This window comes from Hippopotamus amphibius, chromosome 7, assembly GCF_030028045.1.
Source record: "Hippopotamus amphibius kiboko isolate mHipAmp2 chromosome 7, mHipAmp2.hap2, whole genome shotgun sequence".
Lineage (NCBI taxonomy): Eukaryota > Metazoa > Chordata > Mammalia > Artiodactyla > Hippopotamidae > Hippopotamus > Hippopotamus amphibius.
This window is the reverse complement of record NC_080192.1, coordinates 36,515,238-36,536,004: the sequence shown is the minus strand read 5'-3', so window position 1 is coordinate 36,536,004 and position 20,767 is coordinate 36,515,238. Positions and strand designations below refer to the sequence as shown.

General features: G+C 35.5%; 1 protein-coding gene across 1 annotated transcript in view; it reads left to right on the top strand.

Moving 5' to 3' along the window:
• METTL25 (methyltransferase like 25) overlaps positions 1–20,767 on the top strand; it is a 97,854-nt gene that overhangs the window by 28,702 nt on the left and 48,385 nt on the right. The window contains exons 4-5 of the mRNA XM_057741607.1: positions 5,686–6,294; positions 8,788–8,935. Coding sequence (XP_057597590.1) covers positions 5,686–6,294; positions 8,788–8,935 — 757 coding nt within the window. The remainder of the gene's footprint in view (positions 1–5,685; positions 6,295–8,787; positions 8,936–20,767) is intronic.

The following is a 20,767-nucleotide window of genomic DNA, read 5'->3' as shown; positions in this document are numbered from 1 at the left end:
TTTGTAGATTTTCTGATGATGCCCATTCTCACCAGTGTGAGGTGATACCTCATTGTAGTTTTGATTTGCGTTTCTCTAATAATTAGTGATGTTGAGCAGCTTTTCATGTGCCTCTTGGCCATCTGTATGTCTTCTTTGGAGAAATGCCTATTTAGGTCTTCTGCCCAATTTTTGACTGGGTTGTTTATTTTTTTGATATTGAGCTGGATGAACTGTTTATATATTTTGGAGATTAATCCTTTGTCTGTTGATTCATTTGCAAATATTTTTTCCCATTCTGAGGGTTGTCTTTTCGTCTTGCTTATAGTTTCCTTTGCTCTGCAGAAGCTTTGAAATTTCATTAGGTCCCACTTATTTATTTCTGTTTTTATTTCCATTACTCTAAGGGGTGGATCAAAAAAAGATCTTGCTGTTATTTACGTTGAAGAGTGTTCTTCCTATGTTTTCCTCTAGGAGTTTTATAGTATCTGGCCTTACATGTAGGTCTTTAATCCATTTTGAGTTTATTTTTGTGTATGGTGTTAGGGAGTGTTCTAATTTCATCCTTTTACATGTAGCTGTCCAGTTTTCCCAGCACCACTTATTAAAGAGGCTGCCTTTTCTCCACTGTATATCCGTGCCTCCTTTGTCATAGATTAGTTGACCGTAGTTTATCTCTGAGCTTTCTATTCTGTTCCATTGATCTATATTTCTGTTTTTGTGCCAGTACCATACTGTCTTGATCACTGTAGCCTTGTAGTATAACCTGAAGTCAGGAAGCCTGATCCCACCAACTCCGTCTTTCCATCTCAAGATTGCTTTGGCTATTCGGGGTCTTTTGTGTTTCCATACAAATCGTAAAATTTCTTGTTCTAGTTCTGTGAAAAATGCCATTGGTAATTTGATGGGGATTGCATTGAATCTGTAAATTGCTTTGGGTAGTACAGACATTTTCACGAAGTTGATTCTTCCAATCCAGTAACATGGTATGTCCCTCCATCTGTTTGTGTCGTCTTTGATTTCTTTCATTAGTGTCTTATACTTTTCTGAGTACAGGTCTCTTACCTCCTTGGTTAGGTTTATTCCTGGGTATTTTATTCTTTTTGTTGCAATGGTGAATGGGATTGTTTCCTTAATTTCTCTTTCTGATCTTTCATTGTTGGTGTATAGAAATGCAAGAGATTTCTGTGTGTTAATTTTGTATCCTGCAACTTTTCCAAATTCATTGATTGGCTCAAGTAGTTTTCTGGTGGCATCTTCAGGATTTTCTATGTATAGTATCATGTCATCTGCAAACAGTGACAGTTTTACTTCTTCTTTTCCAATTTGGATTCCTTTTGTTTCTTTTTCTTCTCTGATGGCTGTGGCAAGGACTTCCAAAACTATGTTGAATAGTAGTGGTGAGAGTGGACAGCCTTGCCTTGTTCCTGATCTTAGAGGGAATGCTTCCAGTTTTTCACCATTGAGAATGATGTTTGCTGTGGGTTTGTCATATATGGCCTTTATTATGTTGAGGTAGGTTCCCTCTATGCCCACCTTCTGGAGAGATTTTATCATAAATGGGTGCTGAATTTTGTCAAAAGCTTTTTCTGCATCTATTGAGATGATCATGTGGTTTTTATCCTTCAATTTGTTAATATGGTGTATCGCATTGATTGATTTGCATATATTGAAGAATCCTTGCATTCCAGGGATAAACCCCACTTCATCATGGTGTATGATCCTTTTAATGTGTTGTTGGATTCTGTTTGGTAGTATTTTGTTGAGGATTTTTGCATCTAAATTCATCAGTGATATTGGTCTGTAGTTTTCTTTTCTTGTAGTATCTTTGTCTGGTTTTGGTATCAGGGTGATGGTGGCTTCATAAAATGAGTTTGGGAGTGTTCCTTCCTCTGCAATTTTTTGGAAGAGTTTGAGAAGGATAGGTGTTAACTCTTCTCTAAATGTTTGATAAAATTCACCTGTGAATCCATCTGGTCCTGGACTTTTGTTTGTTGAGAGATTTTTAATCACAGTTTCAATTTCATTCCTTGTGATTGGTCTGTTCATATTTTCTATGTCTTCCTGATTTAGTCTTGGAAGGTTATACTTTTCTTAGAATCTGTCCATTTCATCCAGGTTATCCATTTTATTGGCATATAGTTGCTTGTAGTAGTCTCTTATGGTGCTTTTTATTTCTACGGTGTCCGTTGTAACTTCTCCTGTTTCATTTCTAATTTTATTGATTTGAGTCCTCTCCCACTTTTTCTTAATGAGTCTTGCTAGAGGTTTATCAATTTTATTTATCTTTTCAAAGAACCAGCTTTTAGTTTTATTGATTTTTGCTATTGTTTTCTTTGTCTCTATTTCATTTATTTCTGCTCTGATCTTTATGATTTCTCTCCGTCTACTCACTTTGGGTTTTGTTTGCTCTTCTTTCTCTAGTTTCTTTAGGTGTAAGATTAGATTGTTTATTTGGGATTTTTCTCGTTTCTTGAGGTAGGATTATATCGCTATAAACTTCCCTCTTAGAACTGCCTTTGCTGCATCCCATAGGTTTTGGATCGTTGTGTTTTCATTGTCATTTGTCTCTAGGTATTTTTGATTTCCTCTGATTTCTTCAGTGATCTGTTGGTTATTTAGTAGCGTATTGTTTAGCCGCCACGTGTTTGTGTTTTTTTACAGTTTTTTTCCTGTAATTGATTTCAAATCTCATAGCATTGTGGTCAGAAAAGATGCTGATATGATTTCAATTTTCTTGAACTTACCAAGGCTTGATTTATGACCCAAAATGTGATCTATCCTGGAGAATGTTCCATGTGCACTTGAGAAGAATGTGTAATCTGCTGTTTTTGGATGTAATGTCCTATAGATATCTGTTAAATCCAGCTGATTTATTGTGTCATTTAAAGCTTGTGTTTCCTTATTAATTTTCTGTGTGGATGATCTGTCCATTGGTGTAAGTGGAGTGTTAAAGTCCCCCACTATGATTGTGTTACTGTCGATTTCCTCTTTCATAGTTGTTAGCATTTGCCTTATATATTGAGGTGCTCCTATATTGGGTGCATATATATTTATAATTGTTATCTCTTCTTCTTGGATTGATCCCTCAATCTTTATGTAGTGTCCTTTCTTGTCTCTTGTAACATTTTTTATTTTAAAGTCTCTTTTATTTGATGTGAGTATCGCTACTCCAGCTTTCTTTTGATTTCCATTTGCATGGAATATCTTTTTCCATCCCCTCACTTTCAGTCTGTATGTGTCCCTAGGTCTCAAGTGGGTCTCTTGTAGACAGCACATATATGGGTCTTGTTTTTGTATCCATTCAGCCAGTCTGTGTCTTTTGGTTGGTGCATTTAGTCTATCTAGATGCAAGGTAATTATCGATATGTATGTTCCTATTACCATTTTCTTAATTGTTTTGTTGTTGTTTTTGTAAGTCCTTTTCTTCTCTTATGTTTCCCACTTAGAGAAGTCCCTTTAGCATTTGTTGTAAGGCTGGTTTGGTGGTGCTGAATTCTCTTAGCTGTTGCTTGTCTGTAAAGCTTTTGATTTCTCTGTCGAATCTGAATGAGATCCTTGCTGGGTAGAGTATTCTTGGTTGTAGGTTATTCCCTGTCATCACTTGAAATATATCATGCCACTCCCTTCTGGCTTGCAGAGTTTCTGCTGAGAAATCAGCTGTTAACCTTATGGGAGTTGCCTTGTATGTTATTTGTCATTTTTCCCTTGTTGCTTTTCATAACTTTTCTCTGTCTTTAATTTTTGTCATTTTGACTACTGTATGTCTTGGCGTGTTTCTCCTTGGGTTTATCCTGCCTGGGACTCTCTGCGCTTCCTGCACTTGGGTAGCTATTTCCTTTCCCATGGTAGGGAAGTTTTCAACTAGAATCTCTTCCAGTATTTTCTCGGGTCCTTTCTCTCTCTCTTCTCCTTCTGGGATCTGTATAATGGAAATGTTGTTGCGTTTAACATTGTCCCAGAGGTCTCTTAGGCTGTCTTCAGATCTTTTCATTCTTTTTTCTTTATTCTTTTCTGCATCAGTGATTCTCACCATTCTGTCTTCCAGGTCACTTATTTGTCCTTCTGTCTTAGTTAATCTGCTATTGGTTCCCTCTAGTGTATTTTTCATTTCAGTTATTGTGTTGCATATCTCTGTTTGTTTGTTCTTTAATTCTTCTAGGTCTTTGGTAAACTTTTCTTACAACTTTTTGATCTTTGCATCCAGTCTTTTTTCAAAATCCTAGATCATCTTTACCATCATTATTCTGAATTATTTTTCTGGAAGAGTGCCTATCTCCTCTTCATGTAGCTGTTTTTCTGGTGTTTTATCTTGTCCCTTCATCTGGTACAAAGTCTTTTGCCTTTTCATTTTCTGTCTTTCTGTGGCAGTGAATTTCAGTTCCACAAGATGAAATACTGCTGATACTGCTTGATTCTGCTGTCTGCCCTCTTGTGGAAGAATGTGTCTAGGAGGCTCATGGGTGCTTCCTGATGGGAGGGACTGATGGTGGGTGAAGCTCAGTAAAACTTTAATCAGATTTGGTGGATGGAGCTCAGTGACACTTTAATCTGCTTGTCTATGAATGGGTGGGGCTGTGTTCCCACCCTGGTGGTCGTTTGGCCTGAGGCGACCCAGCGCTGGAGCTTACAGGCTCTTTGGTGGGGCTAATGGTGGACTCTGGAAGGGCTCATGCCAATGAGCACTTCTCAGAACCCCTGCTGCCAGTGCCCGTGTCTCCTCGGTGAGCCACAGGCGCCCCCCACCTCTGCAGGCAACCCTCCAACACCATCAGGCAGGTCTGGTTCAGTGTCCTATGGGGTCACTGCTCCTTCTCCCTGGGTCCTGGTGAGCACGCTTTTTTGTGTGCCCTCCAAGAGTGGAGTCTCCATTTCCCCCAGTCCTGTGGAGGTCCTGCAATCAAATCCCGCTGGCTTTCAAAGTCTGATTCTCTGGGGATTCCTCCTCCCGTTGCTGGACCGCCCAGTTAGGAAGCCTGACATGGGGCTCAGAACCCTCAGGACTTCTGGGGTATAACTGTTCTCCAGCTTGTGAGTCACCCACCTAGCATTTATGGGATTTGATTTTAACACAATTGCGCCCCTCCCACCATCTCATTGTGGCTTCTGCTTTGTCTCTGGATGTGAGATGGTTTTTTTTTGGTGGGTTCCAGTGTCTTTCTGTCAGTGGTTGTTCAGCAGTTAGTTGTAATTCCAGTGCTCTTGCAAGAGGGAGTGAGCGCACGTCCTCCTACTCTGCCATCTTGATTTTTACCCTCATTATTAATTCCTAATGTTCTTGTATCTTGACACACTGCTAAATTCACTTACTAGTTCTGTTAACTTTTGTGTGTTTTCTTCAGAATTTTCTGCAGATACAATATGTCATCTTTGAAGAAAGAATTTTATTTCCAATATTTATGTCTTTTACATCTTTTCCTTGACTTATTATTATACACTGCTTAGAACCTCCCTTAAAATGTTGAATAAAAACAGTGAGAGTTGTTTTTTAATAGTAATCAAAAATTAAATACAGCAAAAACTGGCACAACAATGTAATGCAATTATATTCCAATAAAGAGCTTTAAAAAAATTAAAATTAAAAAAAGCATAACACGTTGTATAAATTATACAACCATTCCTTTACTTGCTTTTTAAAAAAGTATCAAGAATGCTTTCTGTTACCATCTGACTAAAATCCTTTTAATTCATTCTCATTTTCTTCAGATAATTGACCTGGGTTCTGGAAAAGGTTACCTAAGCTCTTTTTTGTCCTTGAAATATGGCTTAAAAGTTTATGGCATCGATTCCTCAAATACCAATACTTATGGAGCTGAGGAGAGAAATAGGAAACTGAAGAAACATTGGAAAATCTATCAGAGGCGGTCAAAATTAGATGTCAGTGGACTGGCATTGCAAGTGGCAAAAGAAAGAAAACTGCAAGATGAAATTAAATTTAAAGCAGGTATTGAGGGAGTATGTAACAGCAGTACATCAAGAATTGCAAGTCAAGGAAAGATGTCGACCTCAGACTTTTTGCCAGATTTTTCAGGCTCTGTAATCTCTAACATCAGAAAACAAATGGAAAACCTGCATGTTTATTCACATCAAAAAGAAAATCTGTGTTTTGAAAATGCCTTTTCTCTTAGAGACCTTTTGCCTGTTAACGCCATAGAACCTACTTCTTCATCCCAAGTACCCAACAGAAAAATGTCTGAAGCAAATAAAGAGAGAAGAGAAATGACATCGAAACCAAATGAATCAAATATATATTCACCTTTAACATCTTTTATCACTGCTGATTCAGAGCTACATGATATTATTAAAGATCTGGAGGTAATTTCATTTTTGAATTCCTTAATTTGATTTAACTTGATTTATATATAAAGGCTTCAAGACACAGAATTAAGTTTTAATAGTAGCTTACTTAACCTGCGTATCTTATTTGATTACATTAATCTAAAGGACCAAGAAAATAAAAATATATTCAGGCTTTCATGGTTTCCACAGCTATCAAAATCTAACAGTCTGACAGTTATGATTTTCCAGAATGGAGTACCCTCCACTCATTTCTAAGCCTAAATTAAGCAGAAGTACTAATACAAAAGCTAGTCAGCTAAGTTCTCATTATGTAATTAATGGATTGTTAAGATTCCAATCTAAGAAAGCTCTTACATTTTATTTAAATTTGAAGTAAATATGTACCTAGGGCAGTATTATGTTTAATGTTAGCCTTAGTAACCAAATTCGCAATTTTCTTGAGCAAGAGTAACTTCTGAGTATTCTTAAAAAATTTGAACTTTTTCTAAACTGCAAGTATGTCAAGTTATGTATTGCATAGACATTATAGCTTAAATGCAACAGTGTATGGAAAACAGTATTGTAGAGGAATTTCTAGAAATCATTTGGCCTAACTCATTGTTTTAAAAAAACAAAGTCGCCTTTGAAGTTATGATATTCCCCTGTTGTTAATTGTTTTAAAAATTCTTCCCTAAAGAATAAATAAACAAAAAGTACCAGAATTCTTTATAAATTTAAATCCTTGTTTGGTAGCTAACCAGTGTTTTGTTACTTTGTCATTTTAGAATGGGGAATTTTTCTTTTTCCTTAGATAATGTTTTGGATTTCACTAATTATGGGAAACTGGTTAATCCTCATTAATTGTTTTTCCTATATATGAAATTAGTAATTAAGTTACAGCGTAACCTTCTGTTAGGCTTAAACAACCCCAATTACTTTAACCTGACTTCAAAATATATACATTTTTACTGCTTATTATCATATATTTATATTTTTAAGAGTCTTCTGGAAAGCATATTATCAAAACTATATGCAAACTTTTATAAGAATTTAATTTATAAAAGATATGCTGGGAAAGTATTTCTTGAGTCCTTAGTTAATTAGCAATTTAATAACCGGAAGTAACCAATACCTCCCATCTCCTCCCCACTACCCACCCTACAACACACACATACATTACTTAAATATTTTACTGTTAGGATAATATGCTGATTGCATTTTTTTGTTTGCCACCTGCTGATATTTTTAACTAACTTTGTGTAATGAATACACTAAAGAATGAGGTTAAATCTTTAGGGAGCACTAGCCTAAAAAAGAGAGATTTACACCCTTAATTAACAATGTACCCTTTCTCTCTGAATTCCTTTTTATGTGTAACATTATAATGTCTAAATAAAACCTACCCAAACTATCTAATCATTGAGAAAAGCAAAATAGTTGCACAACGCTCCAGAAACTGTGCTTTGAAGAGAACAGTGGTCAAAGCAACTTAACCGGTACAATTTTTTTTAGAAAGATAACACTTCAGCCCTGTCTATGTCTAGATTGTATGGGCTAAAATAACATTTTTGGTAAAATAACTTAAGTGAAAAAATTGTACTTGTTTTGAAGATAGTTATAAAAATATACTTGGTTCACAACTTAATGTCTATTATTTTGAATTTATAACAACATGATGATGATGATGTAGGAATAGAAAACATTTGCTGAATTTTATTGTATGCATTTACCAGTGGTAACTTATTAAGGTCTTGCAGTAAGCCATTGAGGTGAGATACTATTTTTAGCCTCATTTTAAAGATGAGGAAATTAAGGAACTGCAGAGTTAAAACAAATGGTATATTGTTCAAGATTCTGTGAGTGCATGCCTAGGCACCCATTCTGCATATGTGTACATTTAAATTAGGCTTTGGGTAATTAGGAGTACATTTCATAGAATTTTTACATAGAATTCATGTTATAAAATTTAGAACAAAAATTTTATATTGAATTTAATCTTGTCATATTTGATGCAGTGAATGAACTAAGTAAACTTTTTTGGTGTTGGAGTAGAAATGCCAACTTAGGAACACTTAATTTTTTTTATGACAGTGTTTTATGTTTCAGTGGGTAACGGGTGAAGAAGTGACTTTAAAAAATTGAATAGTAAGGTATTAATGTGTCTCAGATCACAAGTTTCTCCTAGTAATGCATGCTACATTTTATTGATCGAACCTTAATTTGACTAGTCGTTGAGCAAATATTAGTTGTGTAAGAAACTAGAGAAAATTCAAATGAATAAGTAACCAAAATACTAGAAAATCAACTGAAAAGTATGTCAGTCTTGATAAAAGGTCACAGTCATTTTGCCTATAAAGGAAATAATTATTTGTTATGAAAATAAAAGACATGCAATATTTTCTAGGTAAAATTTCATCATTTTGAAAAGCTCTTCATATTCTAATGAACATTTAAAGGTTTTTTAACCCTCCTTTTAATTTCCAAAATTTATTTTTCCTTCTCATTTTTTTTTCTTCTCATTTTTTTCAGGATTGTTTGATGGTAGGTCTGCATACTTGTGGTGATCTTGCTCCAAATACTCTGAGAATATTTACTTCCAAGTCTGAAATCAAGGGAGTTTGTAGTGTGGGTTGTTGCTACCACCTCTTATCTGAAGAGTTTGAAAGCCCACATAAAGGTACAAAGTTCTTCATATCCCATAATTTTATTTATTTGAGCATAATGGCTGCTTTGTATCTCGCCCTCCTTTTTTGTTATTGACATTATTGTCACTTTGAATTAACATTTGAGATAATATCTGATATTCTTGCAATTTTAGAAATGTTACATCAAGTGAAATTTGATGAACTATCACTTGTATTTATTATAGTGTTTTTAGTCATAGTATAGTCTTAATGAATGCTGAAAACTGCAAATATGTGAAATTTTTGTGTGGTATATGTTTTAGAGAACTTCTGTTTAAAAATATTTGTAAGATATACATTTACTAAGATAGTAAAGCTAAATTATTTTGTCATAAATATAGAATTGGCAAGGTTTGCTTTCATTTCCAAAGCCTTCTCAATTTTGTAAGAAATATTGATATTTATCCCCCAAAAAAGTTTCTGACTGTATTTTGAAGGGTCAAAATACTATGATTTAAAAGAACTGGAAAACTGTCAATCATATTCAAATAATAGTATTCAAACTCTGCTCCCTGGACTGAGAAGGTGCCTGAAGAGCAAAGCACAGAGTACGCGGACAGGACTTCAAGCACCTACAACCCTTCATCCCGAGCAGCTGCTGAAATTCCTCTGTTTCATCCATTTTATGTATCTCTTTATTAGACATGGTTTCAAAACCAGTGGTTCAGATTAGATGGTTGTTTAGTCTATTAATATTAGCAGTCCTCTTTTCTCTTAGTTTAGTGAAGTGGCTTATCAATAGCCAGTGTCCCTTGCTAAGAATTTTAAGTCAGGAAGTTGCGTGAATATGGATAGTATTGTTTGCTCTTTTTCTCAGTTTTAAAACCCAGATGAATATGAAAATTTGATTATTTGTCATTTAGTCATATCCAAGAGGTAAAAATTATGATCATATGATTCTAGTGAAATTTGCCTAGGTGAAATAGAAATCATCCTTAAAACTGGCAAAGGTTTTTGTGGAAAAGAGTTATTAATTGCATTTGAATTCTTTATGTCAGGGTTCTAAAAAGTATCTTTTAAGAAAAGTACACAGAAGTAAAATTGTGACTATATAGAGATACACAGAGTGAGAAAAAGAAAGCAAATTGGCAAAAGAGTTAACAATAGTTTAATTTAAATGGCAAATATATGTTTGTCATGCCATTATTTCCACCTTTTCTCTGAGTACAAAAAGTTTCAAGATAAAAATTTGGGGGAAAGGGAGAAAAAGTGAACCTAGAAAATTATTTATTCTAAAGTATATACCCAAATATTTACATTACTTTATAGCCCTTTTTGTGCATCTTTCCTAAAAGAAATGAAAAAAAAAAAAAAAAGAAAAACTTTAATACAATCACAGTTTTACAGATTTTAAAATATTAAATACAAAGTGTTTTCCTGGATCAGCAAGCATAAAATTTTATGTAGAGGAGTTTTTGTTCTTAGTTCAAGAGCTTCCTGTTCTATAGATAGAATGAAATGGGGTTTTTTAATAATTGGCTTAGTCTCGGGGAGGTGTAGCCACTTGGTGTGTCTTTCAATTCAGAGATACTGTCTTACAGTGTGAGATCTTTAATTTCAGTTGTTCGCTTCCTTCTTTCATTTTATCATCATGCCCCTCCCCCAAATACCTTCCCCTTCCAAAGGGCCTCCCTCTCCTCTTTAGGTGGTACGTCTTAAGACTGCCATCTCTGGTCCAGCTGGACCCTTGCAGCTCAGTGTCATTAGGTCTCAGACCTAATCTCTGTACTTCACAGCACGAATGGGGTCCTCTCTTTTGGCAGTTTATTCTCTGTCACACACATTTTTTCACATCTGACTGTCCCTCTGGAGTGATCCTCAGAGCTTGTTCTGCTGGTTTGAGATGTTTATTTCTTACCTTACATTTAAGTCAAAATATGTAGTGTACACGTGGCTTATGAGTAATTTTATTTGTTCTCTGTCTGGCTTTTGTTGAGTATGTAAAGAAATTCAGATTTAAGTGGCTATCATGATTTTATGGCAACCAGAGAATGTCGTTGGTACATTTTTCATCTGATGTCTGGTTCTTCAATTCTGTTCTTAAATGGATTGGCAGAAGCTACTTGCCAGGGTAGGAAAAAATTAAGAGAGTGACCAGTTGCTCCTTTGCCTATCCATTTTATGTCAGTCTTTAGGTACCTTTTCTTTTTTCCCCTAGTCAAATAGTTGTTTAATATTCTTAATTACACTTATTTATACTGTGTTTCAATAAAGTATAAACAAACATAAAGGAAGATAAATATTTTTAGAGCTAAATAAAAGGATTAGAGAGAGACCTTTGCGTTGTGAGGCAACTTTAGTTACCTTTTTTTAACATGCTGTTGCATTAAATTATTTAGAAGTATTTATTGACCATGTATTCAAACTGAAATGAGAAATATCTTTGAATAAGCCATGTTCAATAGAGAGGCCTTTGCAGAATCTGAAGAAAGAAGAAAGATTAGTGCATCCACATTTTCAGCCTCTCCCACTTCATTTCTCCCATGAAAGATTTGGTAGATTTATGAGTAGAGTGTAGACACTAGTTTTTATTCATGTTTATATCTTCAGAACTAAGCACATTGCCTCAGCATGGTTCATGTTTATCCGTGTTTGTACCATGTGTGTTGATTTTTGATAATTGATAATTGAGTGGCAGTTGTCTTTGTTCACTGCATCGATAGGATGACTTTGGCTCCAGAACTCAGACAAGAAAAAGTGTTGGAATGGTTTGTTAACAGTGGTGACTGGTAGCTACAAACTCTCATTTTCCCTCCTTATAGGCAGAGTTAGTTCATAGAAAGGCCTTCCTGTCAAAAATATTTTAACCATTGGGAACCATCGAGATTATCAGGTAAACAATACTAGGCTTAAGTGATGAAAGCTAATAGTAATATCTTAATGTTATTTGATTTCCTCATAAAGACCTGAAAAGAACAGAGTGTTGGGAGTCTTGCTTGTCAGAAAAGCAAAGAATAAGCAGAAAGAAACAGGACTGACTGAATGATATGATGAATTAGGTGGAGATGTATGCAAAGTGAGTACCCTCAAATAGTTTGGAAGGAAAGAGCTGAAAAGCCAAAAGATAGGAGAAAAATGTAGAAAAATAAGTAATATGAATAACAAAATCAACCTTGGTTCATTTTGCACTTTTGCCTAGCTTTGGACTGCCACGTTTTCATATCTCACACCAGATGGCAAAAAATCACTCCCTTCTGTCTTTCCCACACCCCTGTTTCCATTTTTCTTGCTTTATCTTGGCTATAGTAAAAGGAGAGAAGATAAGAACCATCTCCTGCAATTTTTATAACAGTGTTTCTCAACTCTGGCTGCCCAGCTGGATCGTATATGACAGTTTCAGTGTCTAGGTGCCTGGGACCCACTTCCGACCTTCTACAGTATAAATCTCTTAAGAATGGGATTTGAATATAAGTATTTTTAGGAAGCACTATAGATAATTCTGATGAACAGCATCGTTGAAAACAAGTATTTGTTATGTTATGGTTCCTAAGAAGCCACACGGAATTTTAGAAGGTGTTCTGTAGAAATATATTCAAGGTTATTTGTAGTTATTTTAACTGCTCCCACTCACAGACTTAGGTGGGCTCTACTCACGTACTCGTTTGCATATCCAAACCAAAGGCTGACCCCAGAAGGGTCCAGAAGGGTATATCAGAGTCTAGAGTACAGAGTAATTAACCCACCCCCCCAAATTCCTTGAAGCATAGAGTTCAGAGTGAAAACCCAGGGAAACCAAACATAGAGGGCATAAATGCACAATCAAGGAAAAAAATCTAGAACAAGAAAAGAAGGTGCAAGATAATTATTATGAGCACCACTAGAATTTCTATAGCTTGACTTTATTGATGAGCAGTGTGTGTGTGTGTATGTGTGTGTGTGTGTGTGTGTGTGTGTGTGAAGGCAGACAACAGCGAACAGTTTGTTCTTGACTATTTAGCAATGACTATCTGAAAAGATGGACTATGGATGTGGTCTAATTTTGTCTATATAGCATATACTATATAGTCCTAGTATTCCTTACTAAAATAGAAATCCACCACTATACAATTTGATCATTATATTAAAATAACTAACTTATAGGGCAAGGTGTTTGCATGGACAAGGTTAGCATATTTCCTGTAATATATCTAGGACTATGTTCCATGGAGCTATATCTCTGAATAATCAAGTATGTCGTGTGTCTCTCCCTTCATATCTTACACACCTGCCGCTAACCCTCAGTTTGTTTGCACAGCTGTTTTTAAGTTTGGATTGGGGCAGTATTGCCCTTTGGGATGTAAATTTGAGTTATTAATAGTCCAATGTAGTATAGTAGAAAAGTCTGGTATGTACACTGCAACTTTTTATGATGATATGTACTATGTAAACACTATGTGTTTTACATGAATATGTTTAGCCAGTACGTTGTGGTAGACCATAGAGGTGGTCTGTCATGAATGTTAATTTTCAAAAATACCTCAAAACTCTCTGAGCAATTATGAATACCAAAGTTCTACCATATGTTTTAAAAATTGCTTTTAAATATTTATACATTATAAGCCAGTAGTTCCCAGGAGAACACAAAATACCAGAAACAGTTTTATTGCAGTCCATTATAGAATATGTATGTTTTCCCAAGCTTGACTCGTTTCAGTGTTTTGTCTTAATATTGATTATTATTATCATAATTAATTTGAAATACTGATTTTATTTCTTTCCCCAGAAGTTGGAGAAAGAACTTCTTTTGGTTGTTTTACCCATAAAGGTAGAAACATGCTGAGAAAACACTACTGGCTACCTATCAAGATCCACATCTCTCTTCTTCCTTGCTAACCGAACTATGATTTTGTTCAAGCATCAATTATTAGGAAGATTGAGCCCTGCGATAGCCTCAGAAATATGTGACTCTCAGTCTAAATTAGTTATGGTAATTCCATTTATTTAGGAATGGATATAAGACACAGTTCTTATCGATGAGGAGCCTATCTACTAGGGATTTCCTAGGAAACTTTTTTTTCTGTTAAAAGTGAACACAAGACAGAAACAGCCCTTTTTTTCTGCCTCTGGACTTGATCATCTGTATGTGTTTATTGAGCCTAATGTATCAACCTGCTATGTATTCTGTAGGAAATAGATGTTAGTGCTGTAACTGAGTCATTCAGGCCGGGTCTGAAGAAAGAATGGTAATTTTCTTTTCCTGTAAGTTTATATGATCATATCTGAGGCCTAGGAGTGCAGCACGACTAGAGAAAGAGCTGGGATCCTAGAGAGCCCCATCACGTGGTTTCATAGAGCTTCTTCAGTGGCCTTAATAGGAGCTTCTTCTAGAAACAGCTCTTGTCAGAGCAGAGACTTGTGCTTGACCTCTCCCCACCTCTTACTAGCCCAGTATCAGGGAGTCTGCTGATATCATTAGTGCCCTCCAAATACTGCAGATCTGCAGAGTCAAGCATAAATGGTGCAACCCTTGAAAACCTATGGCCTACCTTCATGTTTACCCCGGCCTTAATGTTTTAAAAGGCCTTAAGGAGATCCTCCCTAGAGTCCTCCATTTACTTTTCTCTTTTAACCAAAGGAGGGCTATAGATCATATTTTAGTGGCATCTTTCAATCTTGTCCTGCCATTTCTGTATCAAATAGAAATTTGTTAAGGGGATATGATACCTATCCTACTGTAAATTGTTTCTCAATTTATGTCACCAGTAGGAATTTTAAGGGAGGAGGCTAGATTGTTATATTGTTATCTTCAGTGTCTTTTAGAACTAACAATTGGTTTCATCGCTTTAAATTTAGAGGTACTTCACCTGGAAAGGTATCTGGAGGTTGAAGGAGATATGTTGAACATATTATTTGAAAATGTAACATACTGTTTAAAAATAAATGTATCATATTTTGAGATCTTTTGGATATTCAGTATATAGTATTAAAAACTCCTAAGACAGTATTAGCTAGTTAATATCAGCATTAAGCCATGTATTGTATCTACAGAAAGTTATGACTAATTTCTTAGTCAAGTAAATAGCAGGGAATTAATCTCATCATTGCAGCAATGCATACAATGGCTGTCTTTTCAGTAAAAATGTAACAGTATTTTCTATCTCATATAAGTGTATTTCATTAAACAAATTATTTGTTTGCTTTGAGCTTTTAATGCTAGAAGTTTGGAGGATGTAGAGGAGTAAAGTATGGTTTCTTTTTTCAAAAGACCATGTGTTTTACTTCCATTTCCAGCCATGTATGATTTTTCTGAGGAACTCTTCTGCTGTAGTTCAGCTAGATCCTGCCTAAATTAGAACATTTATTTTTTTAAACATTGCTGAGTGTACAAAAATAAGGGACATCTCCATGGATCAAGAAAAATCAAAACCAAAAAATTAAAAGGAGAAAAGGGGAAGAGAGAGGAAGAGGAGTTGAAACTAGAGCAGGGAACTGTGAGCCATCAGATAGCAGTGTTGTCTTGAGGCAGATGCTGGTCACATTGGGATCTGGAGACTAACATTGGGCCCTCCTACTTGGTGGGGGAGCTGGACCTGAAAAGCTCATACTAGGCCATGACCTTGAATGAGACAAAGCAGTCTTCAGTTAGTCCCACACAGAAGCAAATTCAATTCTTTGTGAGGGAATACTTCCCAAATTCTGGGCCTTAGAATTTCCACTGATTAAAATCTACCAAATGCACGCTCAGAAGTCTTTAGAAAAAAAAAAAAAAAAAAAGGCTAAATCACAAAATCTGTCTGGCTAGGTCCCCTGCCTGCCCCCCTACCCCATTCAACAAAAAATATTGAATATAATTAAATTTTGTTTCTTAAAAACATTGAAATACTGAAAAGATACATAGTATTTATCAGGTCAATATACAGGAGAATGTGAGAGTCCACAAACATGGAAATGCTGAAGCTACTAAGGGTATTTGTACCCTGGCAAACTTGAGCTTTGGTTTCAAAGCCCTACAAGGAGTGGGGTACAAATGATAAAACTTGTACTTAGGCACACACAGAGGGGGGTCCCATAGGATATACACTCATAAGTTGAGACCACAGGGATGAGGACTAAAGTTAGAGCAGCTGTAGCAGAAATAGAATAGATTGAAACACTTAAGATTATTTAAAGGAGTGGAGATAAAGGAGAAGGAATTGTCAAGGACTATTATCAGGTTTCTGTTCGGAGCCACTGGGTAGGTGATGGTACAGCTTACATGATAGGAAAAACTAAGGAAGGACCAAGTTTCAGGGCAAAGTTTTGAACATGTTTAATAATTTGAGATTGTTTTATATATGAGTGATCATATTTTGGGAAAGTTTTGTAAATACAGACATCTAAATAAATGGGAATGGAACCATTGTAGCATAATCACATAGGATTTATTTTTCTCTTATTTTCCAGAAAATCTGTAAGGTAGTAGCTGGCATTGGTTCATATGGTTCAAGGGTGTGAGGGCCAAGGTCTCTGCAGTTTTATTGGCCTTTCACTGTGGTTACATAATGGCTGCTGCTGCTCCAGCCATTACAGTCCAAATGGAAAGAAATATGAAGATGGAAGAACTTTCCCCATCTGAGACAGTTTAAAGAACTTCCCTGGAAAGTCTGCCTAACAACTTCCTCTCCTCCATAAGCCATCTCTAGAAGGCTTGGAAATGTAACCTCCTAGATGGGCACACTGCAGCTCCAAATGAAATCAAGATTCTGTGAGTAACAAAGGAGAAACTGGATATCTGTAGGCATTTAGCATTGTCTGCCTCTGTGTGTATGTGTGTGGTGTGTGAGTGTGTGTGTAGATGCTTTTGTATGTAATATTAATGCATGAATAGGGCACTTGGCAGAGGGAGAATGATAAGGAGTGTAGGTAATATAACAGTATGTATATGTAACAGAATGTAATCATATCCATTGTCCTCTTCTTTCTTTTTCATAACTCCTCTTAGTTTCAGTAAAGAAACATCACCCAGCTACCAGCTAGAGTCCCTGACTCCCATGTGACAAAATTCAAGCCAATAGAATGTGAGTCAGATAATGTGTGCAATTTATTTAAAAAGAATCTGCCTCCCCCCCTATTTTTTTCACTCCTCCTATTGGCTAAGGAATAACAATGACCTTGATACTCAAGTTGGTAGGTAACTCTTTAAGGATGGCAGTACAGCCCAAGGCATAAGATTTCTGTCTTATTTAAAGACCTGTGTTCCGGGATCCTTTGTGGTACCCTGTCTAGTAAAGATCTTGTTCTGAATGATTCTCCTTTGGTGAAACTTTTACCTTGAGACGGTAACTGTTATGCATTATGAATATACAACAAGCCAACAATAATAATAGCAACAACAAAGAATAACAAATTTTATATGATTTATAAATTATGTATGAATATATATATTATGTATGAATATATATGATTTGTAAGTAATTTCTTAGAGGTAAGAAAAAAGTATATGATAACAATATGATAAGGGTTATTCCAGCTAGAAGGTAAAAATTATTTGTCAGGAAACCAGGAAAAGCTTTGTGAAGAGAGTAACTTTTGAAATGAGCTTTGTAGGGTAGGATTTAGGTAGACAAAGATGTGGAGAGGAGCATTCCAAGTATTAGGAACAAGGTGGGTTACGTCATGGCAGGTCACTCGTTGGAGATGGATGAATATTCTAGGTTGTAACCTGATTCATAGGAAGAACAGAAATGTGATACATGGTGGAAAAGAAAGGCAGGAGTCAGTCCAAAAGGGTCTCATATGGAAAGTCCATTTTGGAGATGAGAATTTTGAGCAGAACAATAACATGACCAAAAGCAGAAGTTGTCAGGACCATGAGAGTCTCTGGAACCCTAACAGTAGGACAGTGGGAAAACCAGAAGTTGTGGGACCAAGGCTAAGACTAATGCAATAGAAACATTCATCTCAAAAGAGGTAGCTAGCTGCTTACGTTGGTATTCAAAAGGCAAACTCCAGTCAGATGTGAGCCGACATCTGTAATCAAAGGTGTTATTGGAAAATTGGAGTTTTCAGGAGTTTCTGATCAGGTATAAAACTACACATGATGGTTAATAAATGCTACAGCGAGGGCTTTCTCTGGCTCTCACAGTATATTAACTGCTGTTTGGACAGTGAAAATAAAAGAGTTTTACTTAAAAAAAATGGTGAAGATTTACTATGAGTGAAGCACTATTTCAAATACTTCACCTTTATTAATTTACTTTATTCCTCATGATACTCCTGTAAGATAATACAGTCATTTCTTGGTATTCATAAGGGATTGGTTCCAAGACCCTCGTGGATACCAAAATTCATGGATACTCAAGTTCCTTATATAAAATGGTGTCTATATATAATATGACTCACATCCTCCTGTGTACTTTAAATCATCTCTAGATTACTTATACCTAACACAGTGCAAATGCTCTGTATATATCAGTAGTTACCTAGTGCACAGCAAATTCAAGTTTTGCCTTTTAGCACTTTCTGGAATTTTTTTTCTAAATATTTTCAGTACACAGTTGGTGGAGTTCTGTAGATGTGAAACCCATAGGTAGGGAAGGCTGACTGTGCTCTCCATTTTCAGATGAGAAAACTGAATCACAGAGAAGTTAAGTAACCCACCTATATCAGTTTTAAATACTTTTGGCTACAAATAATAGCAGGTTTACTTAACAGTGGCATAAGCAATAAAGTCATTATGTCTCATAATCAGCAGTCAGGAGGTAGCAGTTCTAGGGTTGGTTCATTGGCTTCTTGACTTCAGGGCACTGGGTTCACATCTCAGCTTCCCTCTTGGGGCTACAGGGTGACTGCTACAGTTGTAAGCATCATGTCTTCATGAGAAATGGGCATGAGCTAGAGACTTTCTTCTCAAACATCTCTCTCCTTTTGTCAAGGAGGAAAAAAATCTGTCTAAAAATTTCTGAGCAGAATTGCCTCATGTTTCACTATCTAGATATAGTTCACAAGGTACCTTCTAGCTGCAAAGGAGTCTGACAAAGTGACTGTTTCACTTTTTCAGCTTCTGTTGTGGGGCAGACAGAGTAGACAGGTGTTAAAAATGATTGTTGAATAGCTTCTAAAAGGATCTGCAGAAACATTCTTTTTCTCCTTGAAACATCCCCCCCGCCCCCCGCCACCACCCAACCCTACTGGCAACTACTTCCTTCCTTCTTCCCTGTCTCCTCACTCTGTGTCCTGATTTTAGGGTTGAGAGGAATAACTAAAAAGGGGCAATGATCTCTCCATATATTCTTTTGCTTTGGTAGCCGCCACATTATTTAATCATGGGTGCTTTAGCATTTATCTCTCACAATAGACTCTGAGCTTCTCTAAGACAAAAAGCTTATCTTTAAAATTTTTTCTTTAAATGCCTAACACTCACCATAATATGTGGTATATAGTAAGTATTCAATTAAAGAAATAGCATGAAATGAAATTATAAATTAAGAGAAAACTTATTTAGCACTGGTTAAAACTAAAGAAGAAACAAAAGTATTTGGTAAGACGTCTTGAGAAGAAATAATTATATTGAAGTAAATAGTTTGGGAATTAAAGGTATTAGGCTGGCTTTGCCTTTCATAGCAAAGTTAAAGAGGTTAGGGAAGTTTTACATTGCAGAGATCACTAGAGCAAAATAATGAAAGCACATTACCCTGGTGAGACAGAGGTCTTATTTAATTTTAAATCTCTACAATCTCAGATTATAAATTGTAATTTCTTTCTTTGGTATTCCTTGAGAAGAAACTAAAAGCTTTCAAATATTCACCTATGAACTACAGAATTTTTCTCTCCCAAGCTTTAACCACAAAGCATATGATGACCACAAAGTTATAAACCATGTTTGTGGAAGAAAATTATATTTGTTCTCTTGATTATAGTAGTGATTTCACATTTTTTTTACTCATACCCACATTAAGAAATATATTTTATATCACTACCTAGTATGTATATGGATAAATAAATAAATAATACTGGTACTGAAATTTTATTACAAAGTACTTTTTATTCTTTTTGGTTAATATTTGTTCTTTGAAAGGTACTAGATCCCACAACACACAGTGTGTGCTTGTATTTTTTATTCTATTCTTCTCTATTAAATTTTATAAAATATTGATCACCATCCACTAAATTAATTTCATGACCCATTAATGGGTCATAGCCAGTGATGTAATGGTAAATGTTTAAATGGTTTGCTCTGCCCCGGGATAAAAGCCCTAATATGTAGCATTTCCTGATTTACGTGGTATAAATACACCGAGCTTGGCCAGTTTCAGGCTATCAACCTGCTGTCAATGAATGCTGAGCTGGGAAGAAATGACATAATCTCCCTCTCTCTGGAGCCAGCTTCACTGCTTCTCTGGCTTTAACCCAAAGTTTGAAATAAACATAAATTTATGTTTGTTATAAGTAAGTGAATTTGCTCACTTAAGCTGCAAATCAGCTTATCTGTAAAGCATCCTAAGCAGTGTCTGGTATGTAGCAGATGTTGAATATATATTTGTTAAAAGAATGAGTTGCTTTATTTTGACAAATATAAAGGAATATTTATGTCTTCCTTAGTTCGTTTCTTTTCCAGTCTCGCATAAGGACTTCAGTTTCTTAACTGCATCTCACAGAGATTTTTCAGATTTGTAAACTTCCTACTACATTACATGTTCATTACTTAAATTTTTTAAAGAATTTTAGCATAAAATTTGAGAAAATGAAAACAAATTATTATTAAAAACAAATTATAAGCAATTGATTATATTTCAAAATAATTCTTTGAAGAGTTAATTTATTGACGTATAGTTGATTGACACTGTTGTGTTAATTTCTGCTGTACAGCAAAGTAATTCAGTTATACATATATATATTTTTTCATATTCTTTTCCATTATGATTTAT